Here is a 25,139-nt window from a genome sequence, read left to right as displayed (position 1 = left end):
CCCGGAGAGGTCCCGTGTACTCATCCCCCCGCGCCCTGACGGGGACGCCTTACACGCTCAGCGCGCAGCGTCCCAACCATGAAGCAGAAAGGACACAACACAATCAACCAGATCACAGGCCCATCGGGGTCTTGCCAGCTGGAAATGCATTTTCATTTGTTTAGGAAAAACGATTGTTTTAGAGGTCCAGCAGGCTCTGCTAAAACTGTCTTTGCAGATACCTTCATTTTGACAAAATATTTAATTTTTAAATGAACAAGGTAGAGTTTTACTGTGTTAAGAGGACCAATCCCATATTGTAACTTATCGCAAAGTAATCATTAATGGCATCAGCAATTTCTTCTAATTCATTGCATTCAATTCCTAACGGAAACATATGCTGGATTACACAGACAAGAGGGACGCGCTTATGAAATCTGAAAAACGAGGCAAATTCATGAAATCCAGAAAATATTCAAGTGATGTTTTAGTGAAAGCAAATCTATATTGAATTTCCTGCAGGAGGTCACCAGCAAATTATGCGCCCTGCGCAGTGAAGGATCCTGACGGACGTCGGGGACCGCTGGCTGGGCCTCGCACTTCTCTGTGCCCCCTTTTTTTTTTTTTTTTTAAGATTTTATTTATTTATTTGAGACAGAGAGAATGAGAGACAGAGAGCATGAGAGGGACGAGGGTCAGAGGGAGAAGCAGACTCCCTGCCGAGCAGGGAGCCCGATGCGGGACTCGATCCCGGGACTCCAGGATCATGACCTGAGCCGAAGGCAGTCGCTTAACCGACTGAGCCACCCAGGTGCCCCTTCTCTGTGCCCCTTAAAGGGAGCCTCCCCACCCCTCAAGGAAACACCGCGCCCACGACCTCCTCCAACCCCACCTTCGGCTCTCCTTCCCCACCCAGTGCTGCTGCCGCTCCGCGAGCTTCCTCCGCCCCCGCCCACCCGCGAGCTGACTGTTCTCACGCGTGAGCCCCTCCCCTCACGTGACTGGCCAGCGCTCATTCAGCAGCTTATCCTCACCGGCCCCTCAGAACCTCTGCGCCTCTTCCCTTTGGACGCGGCCTGCTGACGAGGGCTGGACGTGCGCAGCCTGTGGCCGCCGGGTGAAGGCATCTCCATCCTATCAGCACGTCCCGCGGCCTCTCCCCACGGTCCCTTCCCCCAACACAGTGACCCCCTGAGCAAACAGGAGTCAGGGGGTCCCGGCCGGACGCCCGGGTCACGAGGGGACTCCCGGCCATCCACGGCGTCTGACCGCGAGCAGAGAGCAGGGAGCCCAGGGCCACGGAGGGACTCACCTCGCTGTCCTGAGTGATCTGCACCTGCTCCCCCTGCGGCACCTGGGCAATGTGGAGGTGGCCCTGTGGGATCCGCAGCAAGAGAAGACACCAAGAAGCATCAGAAGAAAATCAAAGCCACAGCAAACAAGAAACGCTTTCTGAAACTGTTCTTGATTACCCGCTGACAATTCCAGACAACTAAATCCTGAATAGTACAAGAGAACATGTGGCTGTTGTAAGCTTATTAAATAGCCTCTTGAAATCAAACTCTTGGTTTGTAACATACAGAACACTTCGCAATAGTTCCTAAAGAGACAATGGGGCCTAGAAAAAATCTGTTAAATCTTCAAATGTTACTAAACAGGCAAATTTTATAATGTGGGAAACAGAAATTTCCCAGAAAACTGGAAACACTTTTTTTCACCATGCTATCGACTTGGAGGGACAGAAACCTCCAGGAAGCGGCAGGCGTTCTCCTCGAGGTCTGGGAGTGCTGGAAGGCCACGCAGCGTGCGTGATCGGTGGGAGGGGCTGCACGTGGGTGTCTACACTGAACGTGGGTCAGGCAGTGTGTTTTAAATCAAAGAAACACAAAACGCTTAAATAGGTGGCTCGACACCAGTCAAGAACCCCGCTTAAATGCACGTAGGGCTGTGGGGGAAGGCAGACCAGTGCCGTAAATGTGAACATGGCTCAACACCGGGCAAAACTTGCTGCGGCTTTCGCTTTACTCTGCGCAGACCGTGTCACAGTGACCTGTCCCAGAATTCCTTCAAAGCCTTTCTTACCACTAAGACAAGAGTAACTGCCTTTGTGACTGTCAGTTACACAGAGAACTCACCATTCGTAAGAGCTTTCCCTCCTCTGGAAGGTAAGAAAAGCCCTCAGAAAGCACTCCTCAGCAACTTTCTGGGAGCCGGGCCTTCCCCAGGCAGCACCCCGAGTGCGACGTCAGACCGGGGCCCCGAGACTGGCGGGAGACTGCGGCTGGGCGGGACGAGGACGCCCACAGGAGCCCAGGGGCGTGCGGAACACGTGCAGCTCCCTGGCGGCACTCCTGCCCTCCCGCTCTCCTCGGCCGGAGGGCCCGGGAAGGGTCTGGTCTGGAGGCATTTCTACCTGGGCCAGGCCATGCAAGGCGGACTGCTGAGCTAACAGCCTAAACGCGCTTAGTGCACGCTGCATCACCCAAAGGAGGTGCCACACACTATCCAAGGCCGCTCGCTCTCTGCTGACCCCAGAAGGAAACTCCTTTTTCTTCCCTCGGTGGGAGGGTGCCCATGCTTCGGGGCACCTACAATGCCTCCCGGGAGGAAGGAGGACAGGCAGAAGCAGGGACGGCGGAACGGCCTGACCCTCAGGGCAGACAGCGGCCCCCAGGGCGGCACGGACAGGGGAGCCACGAGGGGTCACTGACAGGCACAGCCCTGCGGGAGCTGCCCGCGTTTGGAAATGCAAGCTGGCACCCAACTACTTCCACTTCAGAAGGGCACGCCGACCCCAAGCAACCATGGCAGGCCCCAGAAACGCAGGTGATGCTGGGCGGGACCCCCCCCCACTGGCCGTGCCCCTGCCCCAGCCCGCCCCGCCCCCGCCTTCATGGAGGCGGACTAACGAGAAGGGAACATACTACTTGGACCTGTCCGTCCTCTCCGATCTGGTGGATCTGGACCTGCTGGGCGTTGGCCAGGGCGTAGTGCAGGGCCTGTGGTGGGGGCTGTGGCATCTCACTGGTGGGGGGCGGTGTGCTCATCACGGTCTCTGCGGGGAAGCACAGAAGGCCTTAGCAACCAGCCAGAGGCAGACCAGACCAGCCGCGTGCCCGCCTCTGGGTTCCCTCCCTCCCCTGCCCCACATCCCCACAGAGAGGGAAGGAAACCGCCCCTTCCTAGACTCTAGTCGACAAGTCCGGACGGAGGAGCCACGCGTTCGGTACGCATCATTAGTTCTAAGTGCTAGGGAATGGAGATTTCGGACCTGTGGACAGAAAGACCTGAAGGACTGACTATTCAGATACAGAGCATTCTCATCCATTTGTTAAATGAAGTGGCTCCGGATTTATCAGCAAAAATGAAAACAGGAATAAAGCTGATAATAGTCTGCTTTACACCAGCTGTAAGTAATACTCGTTCATGGATAATTAAACTCACTAGGGAGGAAAAAATCCCCATCCACTTCTTTAAAGATGCATTTCCAATAAAACTTTACTTCCTTTAATTCAAAATAGACACTGTGTTGACGTGTTGCATATTAATTTCAGTTCTAAGGATACCTTAATAGAATTTTCTTAAACACGTAGAACATTAAGGCCTCCGAAAAACATTCTGATTTTGTGTGTACAATTTTCTGCAATTACGGTGGACTGATAGAAAATGTAAACACACATCACAGTAGGATGAGATTCAGTGAGAAGTGGATGGAAGGAGAAGAAAGAAAGATGTAAAATGTCTGCTTACCCAACAAAAGCTCTTTGTGTATTTTTTAACAGCTTAATGGTGGGCATTAAATTGACATGACATATACATTCCACTGAATAGGTTTGAAAAAGTAACATGGTATGTGAAAATGTTAACTTACTGCATTATGTCAGAAGTTACATCTTTTTCTATTTCAAAGTATAATGAAAGATTTTAGCTGTCAACATTTTAAAATGTCAACTTAAAAATATGCATGGAAGAATACACATTTTCTAACCTCTTAAAGACAGTATGCGACCAAAACATCTAAAGTCCACTCTGCTAGTCAGTAAGAATTACATAATCAAATAGGTTCCCCAATATTTCTGCTCTAGTGCTAATAAAAATCAACTGATCTTGCCATTCTCAAATGGTTCAAAAATACAGGAAGAACGGCAGTCCCCAAGGCTCTAAAGAAACCGCAGAAGACAGGACATGTGGGTATGAGATTCAAATTACTGAATCTACCAATGAATCAGTGGCTCCCTACGGTCACTCAGTGGGAAGACCAGTTTAAATCCATGTCTCATAATCTGTGCTGACATCAAAGTCCGGTGCGGAACACCGTGCTGGTTCCTTGTCTGTGATCAAGGACGCTCGGGAGCCGGCAGTGCTGAGACTGCCCAAGGTTCCAGACCGCAGCGCCCGCGGCCAGAGCGCGCATCAGAAAGGCAGGCCGCTCCGAGGGCCCCCCTCGTCTCCGCATCCAGAGGAGGGGTGGCTGCACACACAGAGGGCTGGTTCTCTGAAGTCCAAATGACTGGGCACTGCGCAGACAGCCGCGAGAGGCCCTCAGCTCACTGATGAGGCCTGCGGGGCGTGTGCAGCATCACCGGTAGGACATGCAGCCGTCTTCCACTCAAGCACATGCAAAAGTTCACATGCTGTGGCCAGAGGGGAGTGTAATACCAATGTTTTAACAAACCGACTTTGTGAACATCCAGTCTTTGCTCACAGCGACAGCACTAATTCACCTTTAAACAGAGGAGCCTGGGCTCAGAATTTCCTTAATAGCACGTATTTGCAAGTTCTTTTTTTTGTCTGCTAATTCAAAAGTAAACAAGGCAGACCCAGCTGGAATCACTACCCATTCCAAATTGAGCCGAGAACCCAGGAATTGTCCTGGATTATTTCTTTCACCATCTCAGATTTGCCTTGGAAGACTGGGAGTACGCGTTCAGGGCAAGGACAGAAACCAGAAGCCCTCTAGCTAACCACCTCCTTTGCTTTATCCGATTTTAGTCAAGTACGCAGCACAATAAAATCAGAAACAATGACAGCAACAGAAATGTACAAAGCCGTGGACTTTTTAGGGGCACCTGGGTGGCGCAGTCAGTTAAGTGTCCAACTCTCAGTTTTGGCTCAGGTCGTGAGCTCAGGGTCCCAATCTCAGGGTCAAGGGATCGAGCTGCTCACCAGGCTCTGCACTCAGCATGGAGTCCGCTTAAGTTTCTCTCTCTCCATCTTCTCTCCCCCTCACCCCCGCTCTCATACTCAAGTAAGTAAATAAATCATTAAAAAAATGATTTTTTTAAAAGTTTTTTTAAAAGTTTGATAAAAGAAAAAAACACGTTTTGTGTTTGTCTCAGAAATTCAATTCCAGCGCTCAGCAGGAGGCCTGTGGCCGAGAGCGGACTGTGCAGGAAGCGGCCCTTGTTGAGACTGGGGAGCAGGGGTGAGACTGGGTGCAGCAACGCAGAAACGCAGTCTCGGGCCTCCCTAGACACACACCGGGGCAGAGAGACCTCGGCGGAGGCGGCAAGGCTCTGTGGGACAGGGACAGCCCTGCCACCTGGGCACAGGTGTGGCGTGCTCCTGAGGAAGGAGCCGGGACTCGGGCGGGCCCACGAGATGTGCCCCCGTGTCCTGTTGTGCGTCAGTGGACATGGTCTATTCCAAACAGCACGTCCTGGGACCCCGGGCTCACGTCCCCACATGCCAAGCCTGCCCAGGACACACGGGCACTGAACAGGCGCTCACATGGTGACTACTCACCATCCCCAAGAGGACAACTGCACCAGAGAGTTACTCAAACCCAGAGCATCTTAGAAGAAATACTGACATATGTGTAAACAAAGAAACAACTGAAGAAACTCAACTCTCGTTAAACGGAATTACTGTCATTCAGTTGAAAGAAACACTAATAACTGGAAGAAAAACGAACAAGTCCTAATAAATAAGCATAAAATGACATAAATTCACCAACCACACAACAGAGCTCAAACCTGAGTGGGTGGTAAAGACCACCCAGGTCTCCAATCGGAGTGAGAAGCAGGGTCAGGGTTGGCCGGCCCCACAACCCAACCACCGACCAGACGCAACCGCTCCCACAGCCCAGTGTGGTCCAGCTTGAGGGCATCACTTGCTACTTGGAAACACGGACTTGCAGGTCTGGACGTACTAAATCTGAATCAGAACTAAACACAATTCCCCAGGGCCACGAGGCCTCGTGAGCAGCTTCGGAGACGGGCACGTGCTGTGTCCACGGAGAAAGCCCCATTCTGCCATTCCTCCTCGTGCATTCGGGACACGCAGGGAGGGCCAACCGTGGGTCCAGCTCTGTGCTCGGCCACCTGGACCCCAGGGTGAGGATGATAAAGCCCGTCCTGCCTGAAGCCACCTCCATGAGCCCAGGTGCCGACGCCTGCCGTCCCAGGACCCAAAGAGGCCTACTTCCTCAAGCAGTGGCCACTCCTGCGTGTCCCCCAGCGGCTACCTCCCTAAGTTCCCGAGACAGAACGGTTCATCCTAACAGAAAGGCCTAGATTCCTCACTAGGAGACTCTTCAGGGCAGCCGCTCACAGAAGCATGGCTTTGGGGCACAATGTGTGTGGCCACCTAACATCTTCGGGAACTACTAGCAAGTTACTCCCAAAATGACCGGAGTAAAGCTGCTTCCTGAGGTCGCCTCGCAAAGACAAAACCCTACAAGGATTTCCAGCGACCCGGTCACCACTGTGCTTCGGAACAGGTGTTCCTGGCAGCCCTGACCGAGCTGCCCTGGGACCCAGACCCTAGGCCCCAGCCGCAGTCAGGGCCTCAGGTTCTAGCAGCCGTCACCAAGGGCGCCGCTGTGGAGACTTTGTTTTTAATGTTTTTGTTAAGATATTTTCAGATGTACTGGGTGGAAAGCAATACTAAAATCACACTGTCATTCTTGGCGAACATTTTCCTCGGGAAAAACCAGTCCTCCAACAATGCCTCAAAGGCGAGTCTAGAAGGTCCCCATTCTCTTGCGGGTAAGTGTAACTAACGTGCTACACTCACAACAGTAGTAACGAGCACCGCGAGTCCACACGGGCCCCCCGTCCATCTGCCGTCCCCACACAAACCCCAGCACTCGGCTCAACGAGCTCGGCTCGAGGACACGACACAGCTGCTCACAGCCGCAGCCACCACCGTCCTGACCGAGCTCCTCCTCCTGCTTTGAAACGCAAGCAGCATCAGGACAACGCCGAGGTCCTGCTCTCCAAGCCCTCCGTCCAGAACACTCCCAGGGCGGCAGAGGAGGGCCCCCAGCGGCGGTCCTGAGGTAACTCACCCCGCAGGGGACGCACAGAACGGGGCTCCTGGTCACGGCGCTCTCACCGGCTGGCTCACTCTGGACGGCTCCCCCCGAGCCCCCCGGTGTGAACTCTGGGCCACTAGACAAAGCATACCTGAAGCGCTGTACGAAGATGATGATGGTGTTCTCCTCGAGAAGCTCTTGACGGCCAGGCTCTGGCCTCGCTGTTTCCGTCGCCAGGCTGTCCGACACTTGGAGTCAATGCTCTGCTTGATTCGGTACCAGTCAGATTCCGTGATTCCAAACTTGTAGAAGAGGTGACCTGAAAGCACACCCGAATTAAAGGACCGTGAGCCGCAGGCCTCCCCTTGCATCCTGGCTGTCTGGGAGCCGCGTGAACACAGAAACGGAACGGGCCTGAGCGCCTCCCCTACAGACACACCTGCGACCTTCTGAACTCTTTCCACTTGTTTAACTGTTATGCTGCTGACGGGTCCACACGGAGACGAGCTGGGTGCTGGGCCCCCACAAGCCTCCAGGACGCCCACACTCAACTCTGTCTGCTCGCACTGCACACGGGGCACGTTATGTCCCGAATGCGGAGAACAGAACTGGGGCCCATGACTCTGTCGGAGCCCTGTTTCCAAGCCCCAGCTTGCCTCCTCCTGGGCCTCCGTGCCTGCAGCTGTCCCCCACTCTCCTAAGCCTTTGCTCAGACACGACCTCAGCGACCCTGCCCTTAACCAGCCCGTCGGACCCCGAGTCCCCCAACCTGCACTGCCAGCCACCTCTCCAGCATCTCAGAGAACCAACATATTTACTGTGTTTGGTGTGCCAAGAGCCCCCACACCCGGGCACACGGCAGATGCCCCAGCACCAGCGGACTAAATGCTGGTCACAATTCATGTGATGATATTCCGCCATCACCGCCCGAGTCTGAGGCTGGCTTCTATGACTCGGTCTGGAGGAAAACTCCCAAAAGGCACGTAATTCTTCATTCCCGAGAGCCCTGCACACCCCGTGGGAGGGCATCTCCTCCGCTCCGCTGCTGGCCAGAGGTGCACACAGCCTTGCCACGGAGCACCTTACTGACGCCCACATGTGTTCACCACTGCCACGACAGAGCCCTCTCAGGAGATGCCGCTCGGCATCCAGAGACCCCCCCCCCCATCAACGAGGAAATCGGGGATCAGGGAGGTCTCCGAAGAGTGGCTGGCAGATAGAGACCCTCACTAGACACTTCACCTCTTCTCTGGGCCAAGTCAACAGAAAGTCAGGACCACGAGCACTGGCAAGAAACACTCGTCAACGTGGGGACCTCTTCTCAAGCCGGCTCGTGAAACTTCACTGATCAAAGGGAAAATGAACGGAATTCAGAATTTTAATAATAAAGAAATGGAGGTGAACAACAACCTGTTTTGACTGCTAGAAGAGCCATGTTTACACTGTCCGCTGAGAGTTTAATTGACGCCTGATCCCTAAAACCTCCTCCCACCGAGACCCCCACGCAGAGATAATCACCAGATGGAGTGCTTCTTTTCCTAAATTGTATAGAAGTGTCAAGTTTCTTTTCTCTTGGAAAGACACTTCTTGGCTTTGCGTGTGGTTAAGACCAATCTGACTCTAAATATAACGACCAAAATTTCTGTAACCCAGATCAAAAGGAATTGGGCTGGGGAGCAGGATTTACAGAATCAGAAAGAAAAATAATCCAAGGTCATTTCAGCAGCACTTTGTAATCCTCATGCAGAAAAGGAAATACACATATGAAGTGGCCAATTCTTTGCTTTCTGATTTTCAGGTCCTCTCTAAAGTAACCACAGATCAGTAATCAATAATTACTGAGCAGTTGCCACGTGCCCCGTGTGACCTTGAGTGCGGGGCCGACTCACAATGTTCTGGGCTAGCTACCAACTCTGGTGACAGGAGCCCAGCACCCGGCTGCAGTCACACAGTGGTGCTCTCCAAGACGAGGGAAAACGGCAGCCACAGGCCTCAGAAGGCCCTCCAGGGACGCGCTTCAGCGAGGAGGAATATTCTCCCCCGTCCCCCAGTCCTCACACCGTCACACTCAGGGAGAAACCTTCCCAAGGCCCCCAGGGATTAATGACACGGTCTGAAATTTTAGAAACTTGTTAGGAACAGAAATGAGTATCTACAACACACACAGGTGTATAAATCTAAGAAATAAGCAAAAATGTTAATATTTATATTCAACTCCGTAAAAACCAATTTGCCAGTTCAAATGTGGCTTACAGCCTTTGAAGAAAAAACACATTCCTACAGTTACACGTTATCCACTTCTAATCCTCCTAAAACCTCACGTTACATACTCCTTCCAACAGCCAGCCGCCAGGACACCTGGCGGCACAGCCACCATGCCCCCCCCCGCCACGCGGAAGGAGCCCAGCGGGCTTGGGGGCACGGGAGGAAGGCTGCCCAGGCCTCAGCTCTGCCCTCCTGAGCTTGTAAGGAGGCGGCCTAGGGACCTGAGGTCCTACAGGCCTGTGAAACTGCTGCTTCCTCTGACTTTCCCCAAAACTCGTCTTTTCTGACAGCACCGAGCAACCTCAGCTTAATGGGCGGTGGAGGAGAAACCTTAATAATGAAGGATAGAAAACTTACTTTGAATTTAACTGTTTTTTCACACTGTTTTTTCACTTCTCTCTTACGTTAGCTGATGCTTCCAAGAAAACCTCATGAAGTAGGAATGCCAATCCCCGAGCTTCAGTTCCTGTCCGATTATCAGTTAGGAGCGAGAAACGGTCCTGAAATCCAGGCCTCCCAGCACCCAACCAAGCAGAGTAGAAGTGGCCACACAGACCCCAGGGCACCTCCCTCCCCGCTCTGCCCTGCACGGCGCCCGCCGGCCCGGGCACGCGCAGGAGACCCGGCGCCTCTGCTCTCCTGGCCTCCCTCCACGAAGCTGCCACCGCGGCTGCCCCAGGAAGGACACACAGCAACCGGAAGGCCGCTCCCAGGGCGCTGCCCCAGCACACGGGGTCCTCAGGCAGCCGTGGGGTTCGGGTCATCTGCAAGGCGAGCCACTTGTCCCCTCACCATCTTGGAGGAGAGTGTTCAGCAGGCAAGCCCCTCAGCCGCCCCCCAAAAGACTGCCCCTCCGAGCCTGCTCCCACTGCGTCCCGAGCAAGCTGTCTGGCCACCCGCCAAAGATCCGAAGCTCCATCACCGTTCACCGCCTTCCCACTTCCCGGAACGCCCATCCTGACACTAGTGGTTCGAACCCTAAGACCAGACTCCCGGCTCTGCAACAGTGAGCCCCGCGGAGGGGCTGAGACTCACTGGGGGAAAAAGGAACAAAGCTGGTAATCTCACGTCCTTGGTGGGTGGCATGGGGCTTATCATACACAGAGGAATGAAAAACACTATCCCTGTTAACATAATCTCAAGTTCAAGGACAAAGAAAAGCAGAAAACTGAGTGCCAGAAATTTATTTCCTAAACCAAGTCTTGATAATGACTGACCCAGAAAAGCAGCAGAAGCTTCAGCCCCCGAGTGAGGGGCACCAGCCGGAGTGTCTCCATGCACTGTGTGTATCTGGTGTCCCGGCCTCAGAGCTGGGGAGCCCCACCCCCCAAGCAGGAGAAGCTCCCCGAGAGTGGAGAAGCTCCCCAACAGCGGAGAAGCACGAAGGGAGAAGAGCCTGAGGGCCTCCCCACGGCCCTGTGTCCGGGTGACCCGTGAGCAAGGGCACCACCCGTCTCTCAGCTGTGCCGAGCAGCCCGCCTCCCAGCCCCGCAGCGTTCCCAAACCCACGTGCCGGGTACCCCCAGAGAAGCTGTGTGAGGCACCACTACATTTGATTAGCAAGTCCCAAAGGACCCCGGCCCTAGGCACTGGGAACTGTCCCCCAAAATGCATGTCCTTCCCAGGACCTCAGAACGTGACCTGCCCTGGAGACAGGGTCTCTGCAGATGTGATTAAGATGAGGTCACACGAGGAGCACAGTGGGCTCTCAGTCCAACATGACTGGTGTCCTTATAAGGACGGAGGAGAAACATCCCCCAGGGAGGGGACAGGCGAGTGCCAACAGGCAGCGAGGGGAGCGGCGCCGGCACAGACTCCCAGGCACCAGCAGAAGCTGGGAGGGGCAGAGAGTCACCCCGGCCCTCCGGAGGGAGCGTGGCCCTGCCCACACCGTGGGTGCAGACTTCCAGCCTCCGGGGCTGACAGGGTCAGCTCCTGCTGCAGTAAGCCCCCCAGGGTGCCATGCTTGTTGCAGCCGCCCCGGGACGTTCCTGAAGCCCGCAGCCCACAGCAGCACCAGGACGCGGGCCTGCGCTCACAGGTAAGAGCCGACCGGCCTCTGTGCCACCGCTGCGCCCTCACAGAACAGCGCCTTCTCTCGGGGCGGCTGATGGCACACAACGGGCTGACTGCAGTCCTCTGTGAGAGCAGGACTCGAGTCTGGGCCAAGGGCTCGGGGGCCTCACGGGATCTCCCCTTCACGTCTGCAGGCTTCCCAGATGCCTTCCGAGGGCCGGGGCTGTCCAACCGAATGTGCTTTCAGCCCCTTCCTGGCAGCTGCCACGGCTTAACAGCCTGCCCAGCTCTAAGCACAGGCTGCTGGGACCCGCGACCGTGAACCCAAGAACAACGGCCATATTCTCAACTCGAGGGGAGAAAATCAAGTGCTTGCATTCTTGGGTGACATCCCTCAGGAAAATGTTACCAATTTGTAAAGTTACGGTGATATGCTTACCTACGCATCGAGCACACAAACTACATGGTCAACTTACCCAAATCTGGGGGAAGCCGTCACTCCTCGGGAGCCGGAAAGAAGCGCACACCCGGAAAAGCAAACGCGCTACTCATGGAATAGCTTACGCCCCATTTTTCCCTCTCAGAAGACCCTCCTTCCTCATGAAAAAGGCAGTTCTTAGAAACCCAGCCTACGGTACGTTTCAAAATGCTAATTTTTTCCCCAGTGAGGTTGGGACAGGGGTGGGGGAGACGACATCACCAGGGGGCCACTGGCTGTGGGTAGCACAGGCCACAGGCGCTACCCGGCAGCCCTGGGGGGCCACTCTCCGCGTAGGAGCGAGGGGCAAGGGCACTGGCCCGGAGTCCCACGGTTCGCACTCCGAAGTCGTGACTCAAACCCGCTCCTGCCTGTGCTTCCTCACCCCAGGACCCTGCTACTCGGGGCTTCGGCGAAGCTGCAGGCAAGGGTGTGTGCGACTGGACGGGGGGCTCCGCTCTCCTGCCCGGGCCCCCGACAGCCGCTCCCTGCTTCCAGACGGAGACGCCGGACGCCACCTACTGTGAATGTCACGTCCTGACGGCCCCTGCTGTCGAGGACACAGCAGCCTGTCCACGGTAAAGCCGCCGAGCGCCACCACAGGCACGACTCTCACCAGTGCAGCGGGCCCCGACCCAGCACCCTTCTGCTCCTTTTGCCGGGAGACTGCGGGCACAGGGCGCACACGGCAAAGGGGCAGGTAGGCCGCAAGCTCGGAGCCACCGTTAGACAGCCCATGCCAGGGCACCGGCTGCTACCCGCTGCCGTGACTGCTCGCCTGCCCTCTCAACCGCGGCCTGACTGGAGGGATGGAAGCTTGGGGAGGGCAGGCCCCGCTTCCTGGGGAGCGCTCCCTGTGGACAGTCCCTCTCGATCCCCGTGATCTCCTTTCTAAAAGATACGTCTTCGTTCTTTGCAAACTGCGCCTGAGAGAGCAAATGTGCGCACTCTGGGTCAGGAACCCCGCCACTTCAAGGACCCACAGGCCTTGCCCTGCGTGGGAAAGAAACAGGGCCAAGTTTGGCTGCTCACACAAGGCAGTTGTCCAGAGCAGCTCCCCACCAGCCCCCGGACAGCCTGCCACCCAGAACCCTGGTGCCCTCCCTGGGCCCCCACGAGAATACGTGGGCAGCCCGGTCTCCTGCCAACACACTCACAGGGCCCCGGCACTTGGCTGCAATGCAAATACAGCCGTTCAGCTCGTAGCTCCGCCGAGCATGCAAGTAAATGAGTCATCTGCTACACAGAAAGTGGACGGTCTTCCACAGCGCACAGTGATTATGCTGACCTTCTGAGTTTCTGTTCAGCCAGGCCTTGCTCTTGTGTCCAGAATCCCTGCGCCCCGCTGCTTCCACTGTGCAGACCTGGGCTGTACCCCCACTTTAGTCTCCCAACACAGCCCCGCTAAGACACCGCCCGTCCTTCGGTCTCCCTGAAGACTACCCAAGACCTTCCCTCCCCAGAGCTTGGTTTCAAAGCCGGCGCTACGCACGCATCTCGGGGGGACCGGTCACCGTGGGGGCAGACACCGGCGCTCTTCCATCCCCCAGGAGCGCACGGCCAGAGGCCTCCTAGGGGGGCTGCAGCACCTGCGGGGCGTTACCTGCCGGGGGCTTCGGCCCAGTTGGCACGGTGCACAGGGTGCCATGGCTAGTGAGCACAACCAGCAAGCCCAACCGCTCCGGGGCCGGGGGGCCACGCCCTGAAACCCGCAGAGCCCGGGGAAACCGATGCTCCCTTGCTGAGCCACTAGGAGAGATGCTCAGCTCACGCTTCCCCGATGGAGGAGGGCTCGCAGGTGGGCCGACCGGTCCACACACAGAAACAGGACTGGGCTGTCTGCTCAATGCAGCATGTTCCCCCACACGGACTCCCTGGGCTCCAGTACGTCGGCCCCATCACCGTGTGCTTCTGCTCAGAGCATCACCCTGCCTGGCTTCCCCACCCCCTCTCCAGAACCTTCTCCAAGCCGCTGCCTAAGGACCCCGTGTCCCAGCCCATGTGCAGGGAGCCCCTACTCCTTGGACTGATGCTCTGAGCTATGTCTCCAAATGAGAGGCAACCACCCTCCAGCTTCCGGTTCTAGGAGCCCCCAACTCTCCACGGGAAGAGCCGCCCGCCCCCCAGAGCCCATCGTGCCCACGCTGTCAGGGCCGTGGCCATTCACAAACACCTGACCGCACGCGGAGACTCTCGCTCATCTCCACACACCTCCCGCACGGGGCGTCCTGTCAACACACAACCGCGTGCCCTCAGGCTGCAGGCATAGCATGTGCCTCCTCCGTAGGCCCGAGCGGCGCATCCCAGCCGGCCTCACGCTCCAGAGCAGGGCTGGCAGATGGCGGCAGCCCACCGCCTGTGTTTAAAAATCACGTTCTGTTGGAACACAGCCAGGCCTGTCTGTCTTGTCTCTGGCTGCTTCCAGAGCTGAGAGGTCACAAGAGACGCGGTGGCCCACGGAGTCAGACATGTCTACTGCTGTGGCCTCCCCGCAAAAACGTTCATCCCTGAACCGCTGTCCCCACCCAAGGGGCTCCTGTCAGCTGCTCACATGAACAGTCCCTCAGAAGAGACCCGAGAGGAACCTCAGCATCTGGGATAGACCCCCCCGGCAGATCAGATGGGCACGGCAGAACGCCCGGGGCCACGAAATGGGGACACCAGGATGACGAGCCACTCTTGCGTGAGCAGGGAGCTGGGTTCGTGCCTCAGCAACTGCCAGAAATCTCTGCAGTCAGTAGGAAACCCTCAGTTTTAATCAAAACTCAGTGTAAGTGGCCACATAAAAAAATATTCCTGCTAGTTTACAATAATTACGGGAAAAGCCAGCCTCTCTCTGTTCCTGACAGAAGGCTCACGGACCAATGTCAGAGAGTTTCCTGTGACAAACAGGGCTCTTTCCGACGGGACAGCGCCCTCCTCTGCTCTGAGACGGTGACCTTGGGGTGACTCACTTTCCCCCTTTTGCTAGATCAGACTTAAACCTGATATTCAACCACAGTGGGTCTCTTGAACCTGGGTCTCACACAGTGCTACCCGGCCCTCGTGTTAGAGTCTGTCTGCTTCGTGTCACTCCCGGAGGCAGACCGGCTCTGTGGAGTGGACAAGTCCAGGGGTGAGAGGCACGCGGGTGCTACTGCGAAGGTCGTGGGCCACCTGCACCCCTGAAATGTCACCAACAGGATACAGGGATGACTGATTTGACTGTGGGGCACTCTGCAAAGAGGAGGAAAGCCAAAAGGCTGTGGAGACATCAGGACCAGGACCATGAGACCTGCTGGCCACGGTCGGGGAGGTCGGCCCACAAACAGGCAGCCCTGTCTGAAAGGGAGGAGGCGGGCGGCACCCTGCTCGTGCCACAGGGAAGCCCAGGAAAGGCCGCGGTCAGCGGAGGGCAGAGGTCGGCTCTGGCTCTGCCCCTCCCCGGCCTCCAGAGCGGCCTGAGGACCGGTGAGGCCAGGGTCTGAAAGGGCCGCGCCCCCCGTGTCTTTCCCACAGCAGGACGAGCGGCACTTACTAAGGGAGATGCTCCAGCCCCGAGCGCAGGTCCGGACTCAGCCCCAAATCGCCACCTTGTAGGACCCCGACCTATGACCAGGCACCAAGGGAGGGGCGGGAAAGAGGAAGGCCACACTTACACCGGATGCCGTAGATGGTGAGGGGGTCGAGCTGCTTCTTGCCGTGCTTGCCCTGGCCCGAGAGGTTGGACACGGCCTGCACCTCCCGATGGAAGAGGTAGTCCAGCAGCGTCAACGCCATTTTCTCGGCAGTGCGGCAGTTGGTACTAATGTGCAGCATGTCGGACGGGATGATGGCACAGCGCACCCGCATCTCGGGGTTGTTCTCGTCGCCCAGCCACGTGCCGTTGGGGTAGTCCTCTGCGAGAGAGAAGAGGCGGTCTCAGCTAAGCTCACGAACCCGAGTGCCCGGTGCGCAGCTCAAATACGCTCCACGGAGGCCGCCGGCGAACTGCTCCCCCAACTCCCAAAACGTGGCCGGGAGCTCGGGGGCGACCCCCAGGGTCACAAAGGACATGTGATGAACAGAAACCAGCGCATCGTTCCCACAAGGGCCGCCTTGGCTTCCACCGACCCATCTCAGAGGGATGCACGGAGCCTGGAAACACTCTTCTGCTTTCCAGACTGGCTTCCACGGGCGAGGCTTGCCTCGCTAACTCGGCGAAAAGTAAATGGAAGGCAGAGCGCCCTGCCCTGCTGGCCAGTCTGTGGCCAGGGAGACAGGCCTGTCCACGGCCCTCACAAGTCTGGTAACAGAAGGCCCTGCAGGGCCAGCCGAGGATGCTGCCCACAACCCCCACACGGGCCTGTGTGTCCAAGGAGGCAACACCAAACGAGCGCTAGCCTCAAACAACAGATTCTCTTCACAACTTATGAAAACTGGGTTTGTTTCCAGTTTGCCGGCATCTGGACAGGCAGCAAACAAGGGTGGTCTCGGAACACTAGAGTCAGGGACTGGGGAGGCTCCTTTAGGTCCTGACCCTGAATCTGGAGGCCCTCAGCAGCAGGACGGCCACACGGACAGCATCTGCCTCTGGGACCACGAGAACCCACACACAACTCTGTCACTCAAGCCTCCCCTCGGAACCGCTCTGAGAAAAGCACTTGGAAGCCAGGCACGTCCTGAGGGAGACAGGGGATTTCGGTGGCGTGGCCCCGCACGGACAGAGGGCTCCAGGGGTGTGCTGACGGGCCCATACTGTCCTTCTCGCTGCAAAGTCCTTCCCTGAGGACAGGAGTCTCCCCTGTCCTGCTCTGTGGACCCCTCCCCGCCCTGCTCCCCTCCCTCCTTTGACCTCTCAGAGGCACTGGGAAGTCTCAGTTGAAAGCACCTTCTAACTTCCGGCTCAGAGCACTGTCATCTCTTTGCTGGTCTTGTGACCCTTCGCTCCCTGTGCACGTGCCTTCCCTAACCGTGAGAAATGCACCATCTGTCCTTCTAAAATCTCGAACGTACTACTTACAGAATGAAAACCCCCCAGCCTTGCTTGACTGCAGGAGCAGGGTACCCAGGAGCAGCAGGGACGCCAAGGGGCTGCGTGCTCTGTGGGCATGGACCCCTCATCCTTGAACTTGTCTGGAAACAGGCGCTGGTCCACAGGGTGCCACACACACCGGCCATTTTTAGAGTCAGTCTTCCAGGTCTCCTTTGTCTAGCTGCCTAGTCTAATCTCTGGCCATTTCCCAAAGGAGAACATTCTGGGAGGAGGGCCTCCTGTGCAAGCAACTCCAGGCTCTGCCTCTGCAAACTGAAAATCACAACATGCCCCAAACTTTGGCTTTCTCAAGGGTGACATCAAATGCAAACACCCAGAGCTCAGCGTTCGGGTGGGGAAGGATCCCCACACTCTCTGCCTTCGGCAGGGCCACAGCGATGATCGTGAGACAGGCACAACGCTGACGTGCAGAGAGAAGGGGGCAGGCAGTGGCGCGGAAGAAACCTCTCTACCCGGGGCGTGCCGGCCGCAGATCCACGGGCACCTCGCCAGCTCCCCGTGGGAGACGGGGAGGACACCGTGAGGTGGAGACCATGCTCACAGCCAGCCCCTGGCTTCCAAGCAAGGCCCGGAGCGAGGGGCTTGGCTTTGCTTGACCACGGAGGACCACGGATTCCATCTCCGTGTAACAGCCACCAGCCGTCGGAGTGGCCCAGTCTGCATGTGAAAGGGCTCCGTGGTCGTCAAACAAACAAACACCAACTCAAAGGAGCCTCAACCTCTGGCAGAAGGAAACCCCACTTAGGATCACAAACCAAGAGAACCATCAGTTCCGCTAGGAAACTTGGCCGCTTCCCCACCCATCTCTTCTGACACTGCAGCCAGGGAAGGTGTGAGAGCACCGCAGCATGAAGAGGCCACCGCGGGAGAGCAGGGGTGCTAACACGGAGAGATGAGACCTCCCCCTGCGTGGCTGGGGTGTGAGAGAGACACCAGCTTTCTCTCAAGTGCGCTGCTAGGTCACGCCATGGCCAGGTCACCCCAGCTTCAAGATCGTGAGAGCACGAGCTTTATTTTGAAATGTCGAGATGTTTACATTCCGATCTCCGTGCACAGGAAGAGGTCCCCACAAAGGGGCGGCCAGCCCTGCCCTGCTTTGCCAAAGGCCTGGAGCAGAGCAAGTAGCTAGCCCATCTGTGACTCACACACCCTGCCCCCTTCACAGGGAGCCTCTCCCGGTTGAGCTTCCCGAATCATGAGATCTGCATGAACATCAGGCGAGGCTCAGCAGCCCCGTCAAGATGACCACGTTGCCCATTAGGGGCCGACTGGTGGTTGGGAGTACTGCTTAGGGGGTTTGAGGCTACGCTCCCAGCTTTAGCTAAGGACAGAAAACAAATCACCAATCTGATTTTTGCGACTGAGAATAAGCCACGAGGAAGCACTACCATTTCTGAGAAATATCAGGCCTTTACAAGTGAAGAGATGGTGCCATGACCACATGGCTCCGTAGACGCGTGTTTCTGAACGTCAGCTACTACTACGTTTAGCCTACGTAAAGAAAAACGAAACGGACAAGTGATCTAAATGCAGATGTGGGGGACCTGCGGGGGCTGTCTCCAGGTCCTATCTGGACTGTCAAAACAGCTCCAACCTCTAGGGTATTTACTGATTTATCTACAAATACTTACTGGGCAATTCTATGCCAGGTACTGGGTCTAATGCTCAGGATGTGAACCCTCAGTGAACCCAGTCTTCAGTACACCACACAGAGTGGAAAAACTTCCCTCCACCTGCCGCAGTCAAGCCACAAAGCAAGTAGGGGAAGGAGGAAGGAAGGACAGAGGAGTGACCCCATCTGTGCTGAGAACTGACGGGTAGGGGACATGTGTGTTGGGGGGTGACAGAGGACACACATGGCCACTGATGTGGCTACTCAGCAGTCCAAGAAGAACCAGGACTCACGGCGCTGAAACCTTCCCCATTCCCTTACCACTCGCTGCTGGTTTCACTGTGAATATGTACAATCAGACCGAAGGCGGTGTCACTGACACCAAGCAGCATCTCCGGACCTAAGTATTTGAACAGGAGGATCCCTGTGAGCCCGCGGGGAAGGGTGGCAGCACCTGAGCCAGGAGGGGCTCGGGCCAGCGCAGCACCTGCTTCCCCGACCACCACGGACATGGCACGTGGGCCAGCACAAGGGCTTAATTGCCAAAGATCGCTGCGGCCTTTCTCGGGAATAAGAAGTAACGTAACTGTGCTGAGCAAGCTCCCCGTTTACACGGTATTTTTTTTTTTTTTTAGTGTTTTATTTATTTATTCATGAGAGTCACAGAGAGAGAGAGGCAGAGGGAGAAGCAGGCTCCCCGCCTAGCAGGGAGCCTGATGCGGGACTCGATCCCAAGACCCTGGGTTCATGACCTGAGCCGAAGGCAGACACTTAACCATCTGAGCCACCCAGGCGCCCCTACACGGTATTTTTAAAGCAGTGTAAACACTGGACAGGGGCTCAGTATTATTTCAGGAGATGCTGCTCCCCCCAAAAAGTACATTAGTCTAAAACTTAATTCCAAACAGTGAGTCCACATTTTGTCAAACCCATTCTGAGACGGTGTACCTGGAGTGCACAGGACAAGGATGGATGACGGCCCCTAGCCCTGAGAACCAGCTTGCCACCCAGGCTGCCCCGGCCCCCTGCCTCAGGGAAGTGTCTTCCTCCACCAAAGCCCAGCTGTCCAGGCCACGAGGTCTCCTGCCGGCTCCACTGCCCCACGAACCAGAGCCTTCAGCATGGGGGCTTCTGACAGCCACATGCCTCTGCCAGGAGCACCTCACCTTGTCAAACCCCGTACTCTGCCCCTGGAGCTGACACAGTGACACACAAGGGAAAAGGCCATTCTCCCGAACGTCACCCACTGGAGAGCCTCACAGTTCCAGGAACAAAGGAAACTCCAGCAAACGGACACTGAGACATTCCATTCATGTGGACGCAGAAGCCAAATGTGCAAATGCAAGTGCTTGCAACCTGATTCCCCAGGAAGGATAAAGTGATTTCATCTATGTGAAGGCAAAGTGTCAGTGAACAAACTGACAAGTGACCGTTAAACCTCACTGTCTTCACGTCAAAAATAATCATCAGTAAGACGGGTCTCTGCCTAGGTGCTGCAGAACACGGAAGGCACTATGTGAGCCAAGACGGTGTCCTCCCTCCGCTGACGACGCCCCAACAGGAGCAGGGGAAACGGGAAACAGCGTCCGTGGATGCTGCTGGGCCATCCCCTCACCACGCCAACCAAGCAAGCTGGCTTCCACGTCCAACTAGGGCCCTGCTCCGTGCTGACGCCGGCCTATAGACAAAAAGAGCCTGTCCCCCGTGCCAAGCACACGGGCTTCTGGAAATGTTACCAGAATCTTCTGGAGGATGAAAGATGGCAGTTCAAACTCCTCTTTTTTTTCTTTTTAAAGATTTTATTTATTTATTTGAGAGAGAGAGAATGAGAGAGAGAGCACATGAGAGGGAGGAGGGTCAGAGGGAGAAGCAGGCTCCTCGCCAAGCAGGGAGCCCGATGCGGGACTCGATCCCGGGACTCCAGGATCATGACCTGAGCCGAAGGCAGTCGCTTAACCAACTGAGCCACCCAGGCGCCCATCAGTTCAAACTCCTATAGTATTATTTCAGGAGATGCTGCTCCCCCCAAAAAGTACACTAGTCTAAAAATTAACTTTCCTTAGCCTCCATCTCCTTATCACTCTTGAAAGTAATGGTTTAAATTTCTCTGGTAATGTGGGAAATTATCCAGAAATTTTACTCCAATGAAGCACTTCAAAATTTTACAAGGCATTTTCTGACCTGTTTACAACTGATTCGTCCCTAGATGCCCTGTGAGTGACAGGTGCGCGCCCATCTCCAGAGCAAGAAGTCAAGCAAGGACAAGAACCACAGCCTGAGTAACGGTGACCAACAAAGAGATGAAAAATCCTTGCCGTGGAAGTGGGGGACCCGTCCCAGCGGGAGAGGGGACCAGGGCTTCCGCCATCGCCATCTGTGGTCTGGCGGGAGACGGATGGGCAGTGGCTCCACGAGGCAAGAGGACAGGACCGCCAGAGACACTCAGGCGCCCGTCCCGCACGGGCTCGTGGGGCTGACCTGCCGGTTCAGGCCTGCTCCCCTTGGACGGACTCAGCCCTAACTCACTTCCAACCTGGGAGCAAGAACCCAGGCTGGCCTCCAGCTTCTCACCAGCGACAATGAATCATGTCTTTTAAGTGGGAAACAAGTTGAAACACCTTCTCACATAAATATTTGAGAAATTCACCTTTTGACCATTCAGAAAGCATGTATTTATTTTACTAAAATAGCTTGGTCAGTTTGGGCATCTGACACAACAGAAAGACTCTACTGGCCTTATTTAAAAACTACCAGATTGTAAGAAAAATAAACTTACCTTCTATTCCAATTATTTAAACCTTCAGTGAAATTAACTAGCACTTCTGAAAACCTTAAGAAAGGCCCTTCAGCAGTAACTTGAGTTTTCTTACCCTGGAAACCCTTTCGTACAACTACCCGTTCTGAGGGTCTATTTCAGCGCCGGGAAGATGATAGGAGCAGGGGAGAGCAGCAAGACGGCAGCGGCAGGCAGGCGACGGTAAACAGAGAAGGGTCACCGGCGTCCTACGCCCCCTCAGCACTCGCTGGCGCACACGGAGGCAAATGTGCCCGAGACCACAACGCGCAATCCCTCGGACAGCGGCAGGCCCGGGGCCCAGGCTCGCGCAAACCTCTCTTCCCAGACAGCACGGACTCAGCACCAACCATGCGCCACGACTTCACAGGCCGAACTGCAGCTCGGGGGCTCCCTGCTCAGCCGCTCCGTCCAGGGGCGTCACGACTCTCGCCGCTGCCGCACATACCTGTGCGTGACCTCGGAGTGGCAAGGGGGACAGTCTAGCAGGTTGGCAGCCACTCCAGATGCCGTGTCGCTCCAACCAAGCCTAACTCACCATCTCGCCTCTTTCCAAAGATGACAAGGCTTTGCCCGTGGGGTCCTACCCACCAGCCACCAGAAATGTCTCAGCCACGGCATCCCGTGTCCGTAGCTCCGAGGGAGGGAAGGGCTCCCTGGAACGTGCTGCTCAGACAGGCGTGTGGGTCCCACTCTGCTCCCAGGGGCCTCACACAGCCACTGCGCCGCCCATCACAGCGTGTCTCTGCTGGCTGGTGCTGACATTCCACGTACTCAGCTCTCCACAGTCGTGAGAGGTGGCAGGGAACAAACCGAAAGAAGCCAACACTCTCTGACCCACTAGGGCTCTAGGCTGGTTCAAAGACTCGGAACACGGTGCCAGGTCCACAACACAGCAAACTTCACAGTCAAGCTCGTTCGAGGGCGGCTTCCGCCATCTCCGGGCAAGTCTTCAGAGAACAGATTCACGGGCATGACCAGTGTCGGGCTGTATTTTCCAACTATACCAAAAATTAACTTTCATCTGGCTTCTGTAAAAGCTGCCCAAACTGTTGATCAATTTCAAAAGCAATATACTGCATAAAATGGAAGAAATGGCTCCCAACAGGAATGGTATTGCAGGGTAAATCCCTACAGAATTCACAGAGCGGGCAAACGTGGGCCAGCCCCTAGCAGCCTTCAGGCCGCATTACCTTACATGTGCATCGTGACTCAGTGTCTCTAGGCCCAGGACAAGGACTGACTACACCCGCAGATAATGAATTTCTTCCACCTGAAGCAAGGAATAGGAATTCTGTGTGTAGGAGTGCCTGGGTGGCTCAGTCGGTCGAGCATCCAACTCGGTTTTGGCTCAGGTCATGATCTCAGGGTTGTGAGATCGAGCCCCGCATCGGGCTCCACGCTCAGCAAAGAATCTGCTTGAGTTTCTTTCTCCCTCTGCCTCTGCCCCTTCCCCTGCCCCCCACCCCCCGCATGTGTCTGTGTATGCCCACACACGCGTGCACTCTCTCTCTCTTAAATAAATAAAATCTTAAAAAAAAAAAGAATTCTGTGTATAACACATGGAACCGTTTTTTTTTAAAGATTTTATTTATTTATTAGAGAGAGAGAGAGAGAGAGCGCGTGCACGCGCACAAGCAGGCGGAGCAGCAGAGGCAGAGGGAGAAGCAGGCTCCCCGCTGAGCAGGGAGCCCGACGCGGGGCTTGATCCCAGGACCCTGGGACCGTGACCTGAGCCGAAGGCAGACGCTTCACTGATAGAGCCCCCCAGGCGCCCCTATATATGGAACAGTTGATCGTTGTGCTACCTAGAATTATCTGTCCTGTAAAAGAATCGTGTGCCAGGATACTCCAGGATCCTGGAGCCTATTCTGACAAAAAAAGAAAGCAACACTTGTCACAACTTGTCAGCTGTGGCCATCTGCTAAACTTCTATGAACAGCACATACAGATGTCTCAAAAGAATCTTCATCCCCACCACGAGTCAGTGGATATTTAATGAACACTTGGCGTGAGAAGAGGGGCCCGAAAGATCTAAGGAGAAGGGATAGCCACAGCAGGCCCCAAACAGTGCAAACAGCCACACGCACAGAGGACGGCAGTGGGTGCCAGGCGGCCCCAACAGGTCATCCTTCCTGCAAAACCAGGGGTTCTATGATCATGTGAAACCGAATTGGAGAATTTCAAATCTGTGAAATTGACATTCCACAAACTACAAATTACAGAGATTTCAATTTAGAAATGGTACATTCTACCATTTTCTTTCAAAATGCTTTTATGGAATGGACGATTTTGGGGGGTTTTTTTGTTGTTGAGTGGGAAGTCAACAATTCTATTATAAAAATTTTTACCCCAGACACTCAAACCTTTCTTAAAGTGAAAAAAAGATTCTACTCGAGCATCCCTGAAGCAGTCTGTGTGTCGGCCATGAGCCCAAGTTCCCCGTGAGAGGTGGGAGACAGACACTACAGTCTCACGGTGTCTGGACCCCACGATCCCATCCTGCCCCAGTCACCCCCTACCCTTCTGCACGTCTGACAGCGGTGGGGGCTGCAGTTTAACTTGGGTGCACATTCTTCTGCTTCTACGTTTCTCTGCTATCCAAGCTCAGCAGCAGGCCCGTCCCCAGAGCCTCCAGATGAAAGCCTAGCACAGGCAACGCCCTGACGTGGGCTCTGTGAGACCCTGGGCAGCAGCCTGTGCCCTCAGGGCTGATGCCACAGACGGGGCCGTGCCCCCACGTGTCCCAACACACACCCCGGCACGGCACCCGAGCTGAAGCCTTAAAAAGGACCAAGCAGAAAAAGCTGCCAGGAAGCCTCTGGGCATTTGGTGCACCCTGGGCTCTGAAGCTCCAGGACCATGCTGTCCACTCTTGCTTTCAGAGGCTCTGGGGCCTGGTCACAGTCACAGAAGTTACCTTAGGAAATGTGGGTGATCAGCAGGAATACATGGAGTTTCTTCCAAAATGGCATTAGATCCGTGTCCGGGCCCATCGCTGCACTGCGCTGCCCAGCTCCGACATCACCCAGAGACTTTTATAACCTGAGTGCCAACCACCCCCTCCAGAGGCTCCAGGAGCCCAGTGCTCATGCCTCTCCTCTGGCCCTCACTCTGCGGGGCATCCAGCTCCCTGCGTCCCCCTCCTAAACCAGACCATTCCGGGAGCAAACATCATTAGCTTCTCGAGTCAAAGGATAAGGCCAGGAAGAAGTTGTGAACTTCTTCTCCATGGCCCGCGGAGAGGGGGCGGCAAGGACACGGGGGCCCATGGGCCAGGGGAACGAGGGGCTCTGACTGTGCTCACGGAGGGCAGCCCTTGGAACGAGCTGACCACAACTTTCCAAAACAGGCCCTGCCAGGCTGGCCACCCCCGGCCCCGGATCACACAGGACTCTTACAACCTGGTACATTCTGACTGTGCCCCTTACTCACGCGTGTCGCCTGAAATGAGTGTGGACAACACTCGACCCCCAGCCCGACTTAAAAAACGAGATGGCCCACCTTTCTGGGATTAGACACAGTTAGCTGTGTACCCGCAGCCCAAACAACCATGCTCATTTGGGAGTGAGGTGACACCTGTAAGCTATGAACAGATTGATAATTTGGGGTTTTTAAAAGGGCAATTCAAGAGGGTTGAGTTACATATAGGATCATAAGGAAAAGGGAAAAAACAAACGGTCTCTGGTACTGGAGCCAAGTCTTTTCCCCGCAACTCTAAGC

At 55.6% G+C, this 25,139-nt stretch overlaps 1 protein-coding gene across 8 annotated transcripts in view; it reads right to left on the bottom strand.

Annotated features, from left to right (window-relative positions):
* The window catches only part of LOC123326875 (BTG3 associated nuclear protein), an 83,788-nt gene that overhangs the window by 28,309 nt on the left and 30,340 nt on the right, over window positions 1-25,139 (bottom strand). For 4 of the 8 annotated variants that reach the window (XM_044922029.1, XM_044922033.1, XM_044922031.1 and 1 more), the window contains 4 exons: window positions 15,635-15,874; window positions 7,389-7,556; window positions 2,904-3,034; window positions 1,292-1,354 (listed from right to left, as the gene is read on the bottom strand). In XM_044922029.1, coding sequence (XP_044777964.1) covers window positions 1,292-1,354; window positions 2,904-3,034; window positions 7,389-7,556; window positions 15,635-15,874 — 602 coding nt within the window. Of the gene's footprint in view, window positions 1-1,291; window positions 1,365-2,903; window positions 3,035-7,388; window positions 7,557-15,634; window positions 15,875-25,139 lie in introns of all 8 variants that reach the window. The other 4 variants (XM_044922030.1, XM_044922034.1, XM_044922032.1 and 1 more) reach the window with 1 other exon arrangement.

This window comes from Neomonachus schauinslandi, chromosome 16 (genome assembly GCF_002201575.2).
Source record: "Neomonachus schauinslandi chromosome 16, ASM220157v2, whole genome shotgun sequence".
Taxonomy (NCBI): Eukaryota; Metazoa; Chordata; class Mammalia; order Carnivora; family Phocidae; genus Neomonachus; species Neomonachus schauinslandi.
The sequence above is the reverse complement of the archived record's forward strand: the minus strand, read 5'-3'. Positions and strand labels throughout refer to the sequence as shown.